At 43.9% G+C, this 7,256-nt stretch overlaps 1 protein-coding gene across 1 annotated transcript; it reads right to left on the reverse strand.

The window, feature by feature from the left end:
• Positions 1-4,194: 4,194 nt before the first annotated feature.
• Positions 4,195-6,051, reverse strand: LOC143363345 (uncharacterized). Its single transcript, XM_076803945.1, has one exon. It carries the CDS (start codon positions 6,049-6,051, stop codon positions 4,195-4,197), a length of 1,857 nt encoding a protein of 618 aa, XP_076660060.1.
• Positions 6,052-7,256: the final 1,205 nt, after the last annotated feature.

Here is a 7,256-nt window from a genome sequence, read left to right on the forward strand (position 1 = left end):
AAAATAAACAAATAATGACTGTTGTATCTCTATTGTGATGTTATCGGTATTTAGACGATAAGAAAGAGTGCAAATTATTACCTGCGTAAGGAGAATATTCTTCTGTAGTATTTTTTGCAACGAATTCTTCAGATATACTACGAGTCTGTAACGGGAGCGTTTTACGCGAGCGTTAATCGCGCAGGAAGGTTGGTTTGTGCTGCCCTCTCCTGGATGCTCGAGCACGCCAGGATCGTTGGAGAGGACAGCGGTTTGAAATAATCCGACAAGGTTTACGAAAAATAAACAAACTTTATTCTGTACTGGAGTCCTCCGTTGTTCCGGAGCGGGGCGGGGGTCCCCTGCTGGAAGTCTCCGACAGGACCGTTGGCTATAACGGCGGGAACGCGGGTGACGTTACGTCGCGAACGGCGGAAACGCGGAGCGACGCGAAGTCGCGAACGGTGGAAGCGCGTATTGACGCGAAGTCGCGACCGGTGGAGAACGCGGAGCAATCAGGATTCGCTTGTAACGGCGGAGAAGGTCTGGGATTCCGGGCCTGTAGATGGAAAGGCAGGAACCACCGCGGCTCAGCGAGATTCTTTAGTGAATGGTGTTCCTACGTTTATGCTGACCTCGCGGGGTCGCGATTCGGCCTCGTATCCGGACCGGCGGGACGCCTAGCTCGTCGCCCTCGGCCAGATCGCGGTGTGGTTAATCCGCTGACGGACGTAACCCGTAGAGCGTGTTCCCCGACACCAGCGTCGTTGCTCGTTCGCCGACGGACCTACAGGACGAGCTCCGAACGCGGCTGTGTCTGGACGAAGACTAAACGTGCGTAGCGCGAGGCACGGTAGCGGGTCGGTGAGCGGAGATCGCAGGAATTTCGGGAATCGGAGTCGGATCGCGGGTAGAGGGGGAGGGCCGGAAGCGCGGTGCGTAGTAGTTCTCGGAAGCACTGCTCTCGCCCGACTAGCCACCTGGAGACTCGCTCGCGGTACTGGCTTCGCTCGCACACGGACGTAACCCGTAGTACGCGTTACACCAAAACCAGCGTGCTCGCCCGCAATGACGGACGTAACCCGTAGAGAACGCATTTGCACGCGGCTGCGAGTGGTCTGAAGCTCGGAGAAGGACCTCCGAGAGCTGCTTCAAGCCAACTCCGGTTCTGGCTCGATTCGGCCCGGTATTTATTGGTGAGCGCGGACCACAAAGAGTGCCTCGCTTCGCGAAACGTTCGCGAGGTGTCGGCGCTCGCGGATTGGTTCGCGTAAGGGTCTGGTCGCGGATTGACTCGCGCTTGGGTCACATTCGCGAGCTCGCGACGGAACGCAAAACTTGTCGTTTCGTCGCAAGTCTGCGTGTTCAGAGACATTATTTTTTGAATTTTGAAAAGTGTATGTGAATTGGTCGAGTTCTCACAGAATACTACGGTATCGCAATTTGATGGTTGCTGGAGGAATGAATGTAAATACATTTTGCAAGTACTATTTACAAACATTCAAGACGACAGAAAAACGACGAAATTCTTAAGCAAACGTGCTTTGATACGTAATTTAAGATGTACATGTATAAGTGACAGCGAAAGAAAGACAGAAAAAACAAAAACATTTTGCTGCCATCTTGGAAACTGTGACAGAAGTGTATATACAGAATTACTGCTATATACAGAATTGTGAATGTATCGATACAAATTCCATCCAAGACGTACTTACAAAGGATTGACATTTCTGAGTAAGTATCATTTAGGTATCGATACCTTTTGATACCTACGTATTTATACGTACTTATGATACCATGATACTTTGAAACTAAGTATCGATATCGCTTGAATAGTATCATAAGATCATAACCCATCACTATGCTATGCAGATGACACGCTGGTGGTCACCGAGGGGGAGGCATGGGGTAGGACCTTGGGTCTGGCGCAGGCAGTGGTGGGATGCGTCGTCGGTGACATCCGGAGGCTGGGGATGAATATATCCGCCGGCAAAACGGAGGCGATGTGGCTTACGCATTGCCTCGAGACCGACGGACGTCCCACATTTGAATACGGGTAGGTGATCCACTGTCGCTGACGCTTCGAGAGACATTTTGACTGTACGGCCCCCCGAGCCGAGAAGGTGGCGGTCACCCTTGAGGAACTACTGCCTAATATCAGGGGGCCCGATGTACGGATATGTCGCTTTTACGCGGGGGTGGTGCACTCCAAGATCCTATATGGGGTCCCCGTGTGGTCCGAACAATTAATGGCACTTTTTTTTTTAACAAAGCGTTTATTGTGCCAAAAATAACAAACAAAGAGAAACATATATACATATTTACAATGCGGAACAATAAACTTAAACGCTAAAAAAAAAGTATAACATTAAGGATAACTTTATATACTAAACTAAAGGACCGGCAGTCCGGTCACGCGCTGTTTATGGGGTTTGACATTTCTTTTGTTGCACTTATTGCACGTGTGATGCTTATTCCTTAGGTCCAAATTTTCTTACAGACTAGCGGCGTTGATTATGTACAGCAGGGCACAAGAACTGTACATAGGTCTTTGGTTTGTGGTTTGTGTGTATACGGGTTATTAAGGTACTGGATTGCACTTTTCTGTGTAGTTACTGAATTAATTAATACACTAGTTGTTGAACCTGAGCCAGGTCTGATCTTAAACTTAACTTAACTTAACTTATTCTTAGGGTTAATGCTATTAGGTACACGGTTGCTTATTCTACGGGGCTTTGGCTTAACTATTGCACTTAATTAATTATGTTGGGTCGTCCAGCCACCAGTATTTGTCTGTGTTTTTTCTGTGATCGTCTTCTGTATCGTATTGTGTAAGTTTGTGTCTCAATCGCATGTCTGGGTCGTCGACACTGCAGTTATTGTTGTATGTTATTGTTTTGTTCTAGTTTTTTCAGTTGTGGTGATATAATATTGGGTGGCCGAGTGTGTTTTGTATTAGTCCTGCTTTATCTAAGTGTATGAATGCTTCTGGCGGTATGTATCCTGTGTGTCTCGTGATTTCGTGGTATAGGGGGTTGGGATATGTTGAACTGAATATTAGACTGTTGTTTTGTATTCTGCGTGTATTCGCCCAATGGTTCCTGGCTAGTTTTATCATGTGTATGTCAATTCTTGGTATTTGAGCTCTGTGCAAAAGGTTGTGGTTGCTAATATATTTTGTATAATTAGATTCGGGTGTTCTGTAGGCATTAAGGCAGGCTCTCAAACATTTTCTCTCTAGGAGACGGATTTTCTCCATGGTACTGGCGCTTATATTAAACCAAATGGGGAAACCGTAAAAAATTATTGGTTTAATTAGCATTTTATAACAGAGAATTTTGACTGATGAATCGAGGTCTTTTGAGTGAAAAATCCTTTTGTTCGCCGCGAAGGCTTTTTGCGCTTTGCTAATTTGTATATTTACATGCTCGTTATAATTTAGCTTAAAATCTAGGTGTACGCCTAAATAACGCACAACCTTTTTGTGGGGGATTATGATATTGGCGTCCCTGTTGTCTCGTATGTGGAAGTGTCTGGCGTTTTTTCGTACGTCTCTGTTTGCGCCTGAGATTTGTGAAATATATGGTCTGAAAAGGATTGTCTCGCATTTGTTTGTGTTTATTTTTAGTTTCCAAGAGTCGAAGTAGTCCTGTATTTTGTCAAATAGGTTTTGTAGTTTAGTTTGTAGTTTGGAGGGTTTGTTGTCGCTAATATATATCAGTAGGTCGTCTGCGTATGCTATTGCTCCCCTTTGGTTGTCGTTATTTAGGTCGTACATATTTAGTAGGTCGCTCATGTATAGGCTAAACAGGATGGGGGAGTTGACCGCCCCTTGTTGAAGTCCGTTGCTGACCTCGAATTTCCTTGGGGAAGTGTTTGGGCCCTCTACTACCTGAAATTTCTTTCCGTGCACCATGTTCCATAAAATTTTTATTAGGTGTTTCGGGAAATGTTTCTTTAGAAGCTTGTAAAAGAGACCATCCAGCCATACCGTGTCAAACGCTTTCTCGAGGTCAATGAACACTGCTCCTACGCAATCGCCCGCGTTTCTCGCCCAGCAGATGTCAGATGTGAATTTTGTTATAGCATGCACCGTTGAGTGATTTCTTCTAAAACCGAATTGAGTTTCTGGGATCAGCTTTCTTTCTGCACAGACTGATTCTATTGCGTTGTTGATTGTGATTTCGAATATCTTGCTTATGTTCGGCAGGAGACTTATTGGGCGGTAGCTGGCGGGGATGCTTTCGTTTTTGTCTTTTTTTTTAGGCAGATTGTTTTTGCAGTTTTCCAGGCTGCCGGGAAATGTGCTGTATTGAGGCAGTTGTTGAAGATTATGGTATAGTTGTATATGAACCGTGGGGGTAGATGTTTCAGAATAATGTTTGGAATGTTGTCGAAGCTTGAGGATTTTTTATTGTTAAGTTTTCTTAATATTATGTTGAGTTCGTATGTGGAGGTGAAGAAGTCTGTCGGAGTTTCGTCTGTGTTTGGGTTGTCTGCTTTGTTTGTGTCAGAGAAGTTGCACACCGTTATGTTGTTTCGTCTGTCCTCGTCCATTTCTGCTCTTAAGGTGTTTATTTTTTGCGTAATTATGTCTGATAGTTGTGGTTTACCCATGCTGTTGTTCTGTGTGTGTGCATTCTCGAAATGTGCCCCTAGTACGTTCAGTTTGTCTTTTATGTCCGTGATTAGTAAGTTGCCATCGTCGTCAGTTTGTGTGTTTACGCTGTCTATATTTGCCTTTGCTAATAAGTCTGAGTTGCTGTTGTGTATTTTTAGGGTGTTTATGGTGCTTTGTCTTTTTGCGCGGAATATCGTGTTTATTGATGGGAATAAATCATTTGTGTTGTGTTTCGAGATGTTTTCTATTTTTTTTCTCCAGTAATCACTTACAGATCTCTGGAATGCTTTTTTTATTTCTTTTCTGATTATTTTTAGAGTGTATTTGGTTAGTGCTATTCGTGTGTCGTTCACTGCTGTGTAATTGGTGATTGCTGTCATTCTGTTCAGTCTCGTGATTAGCGTACATTTTAGTTTTTTTAGGTTTTTTATGGTCGGTGTGATATATCTGTCTGTCGAGTTGTAGTCGTTTGAGATGCGCGGTATTGTGTTGTCTATGGTGGAGTTGATGCTTGTGTTTAGTTTGTCTATGTAGTTGTCAATTTCTTCTCTTGTTAGGTTTCTTGTGTTTGGTATTATTGTGTTGTCGATAGTTAATAGGTCTGTTTGGAAGTCGAGCCAGTTGACTTTGTTGAAGTTGTATTTCTTGGTATGGGTTGGTTCGTCTATTATTAATGGTTCGTCAGCGTCTAGAGTGATTGTCATTTCTGTAGCTATGTGGTCGCTGTCATAGTCACGTGTGTGAAGTCTTCCGGGTGCGGGGAGTCTGTGGAATTTGATTCTATTGTATGTCAAGCAAATGTCTATGAATGATCCACTGGTTGGGAAGGATGGTAAAAGTGTGTTCAGAAGAGTTACTCTGTACTGAATTATGTTATGGTGCAGCCATTTGTTTAGGGTGGTGCCTCTGTTGTTGTTTGTGGTGTTGTGCCAGTCGGTGTGTTTTGCATTTAAGTCTCCTGCCAGTAGGTAACAGTTGTTTAATTTGTGTAGCTCTAATTTATCGAATATAGTATTAAGGTCTGATGTAAATTCTTTTTTATTGCTGCTGGGGGCGTATGCTGCTATTAGGAACAGGGTTTTTTGCTGGACTTTGATTTTTATTATTGTTGACTCGAGCGTTGTGTTGAGGTTAGTATCTGACTGGATGGTTTTGAATTTAATTTTGCGCTTGATCAGGATTGCGGTTCCCCCACCCTGTTTCGAGTTTGGCCTATCGTTTCTTATCATTACGTAGTCCTTAAAGCTAACGCGATGTCTGTCGTTCAATTTGGTTTCGCACAGAAGGACCGCATCCGGTTCGTGTGCGTTAAGATAGTCAGTGAGGGCTGCCCTTTTTTCATTGGAGATGAGTGAGTTTACGTTTATTTCTGTTATTTTTAGTGCTTGGAATGTGGTGGTGTTTGGGGTGGTTGTTGCGTCTGTAGAGTTAGATACTGTATTGTTAGCCATTTAGGACTCTAGGTCTAGAGCTTGCGCTATTATGTTGATTTTGTTGCTGTTATCCTGTATTAGTGATCGTAAACGTGCTGTTTGTGTGTTGACTGCTGCATCGATTATTGTTTTTATTTGTTCTAGTAATGTGTTTTGGGTTTGTTGGGTGAGAGCGGTGCCTGTGCTGTGTGTGCTTGTGTGTGTGGTTTTTTCGGGGTGGTGTTCGCTGCTATGGCGCTGAATGAGATACCAGCTTCTACGAAATTTGATTTTATGATTTGCTTTTTTTCATTTGCTATTTTTGACGCCTCTTTTTTTGCCGCGATAGATTCTCTTATCCCTTTTAGCTTGGGGCAGCCTCTGTATGAGGCTGGGTGTCCGTGATTTTTGCAGTTAACGCAGTAAGGGGGTGTCTCTGCTTTTTCGGTGGGGGAAGCGGATGATCTCTGGCACTCGCCCGGGATGTGCGTTTTGTCGCATTTTACGCACCTGTAGTTGAGGTTGCAGTTTGATGCTGCATGCCCTATATGCTGGCATCTTTTGCATTGGATGCGGTCCTTCTTTACTAATTTCTCCCATTTTACACACGTGTGTAAAATGGTTTTAACCTGGCTCAGGTTCGATAATATGCTATTCGCTGCTAGTTGTACTATGAAAATAGGAAGGGATCTGCCTTCGTCTGATGCTCTTTTGGTCGTGAATCTTTTTACTGAGAGGAATGTGACCTCCGGTATATTTCTATTAACTAAATCATCTAATATTTCGGCGGGCTCGAAATTGCCTTCAATGTTTTTTAATGGGATTGTGATGTTTTTGTTTGATTTGGGAGTGTAAGTGAAAAACTGTATTTGTAGCTGTTTTAATGAATCGCATGCGATTTTGTGGTTGTCTAGAGTGTGAGTTTGTAGTGTATGTTTGTTGTTATTTATTCTTTTTACTGTGAAGTTTGTTATTTTTTGTGTTAGGGATGCTATTATGGATTTTACTGTGTCTGTGAAAATTGTGATTGGGGGAGGTTTATGGCTACGCTCGCTGTCGTTTTTTGATGTGTTTACGGGTGTTGGCGGCGATTGTGTTTCGGTACCTGTGTTTGGTGCCGGTTGGGGTGGCCTGGGGTCGTGTTTGCCTGCTGTGTGCTGCTTCAGCCCTTGGTTCAGTTGTTGGGATGTTTGTTGATGCGCCTGTTTTTTATCGTTGGTGGTCCCTGCCGTCGTTGCCGTTTC

Source organism: Halictus rubicundus, unplaced genomic scaffold, assembly GCF_050948215.1.
Source record: "Halictus rubicundus isolate RS-2024b unplaced genomic scaffold, iyHalRubi1_principal scaffold0035, whole genome shotgun sequence".
Classification (NCBI taxonomy): domain Eukaryota; kingdom Metazoa; phylum Arthropoda; class Insecta; order Hymenoptera; family Halictidae; genus Halictus; species Halictus rubicundus.

What these genes read in the sequence shown, in the direction of transcription:
- LOC143363345 (XM_076803945.1), bottom strand. Translation starts at nt 6,051, where the DNA reads ATGGCTAACAATACAGTATCTAACTCTACAGACGCAACAACCACCCCA.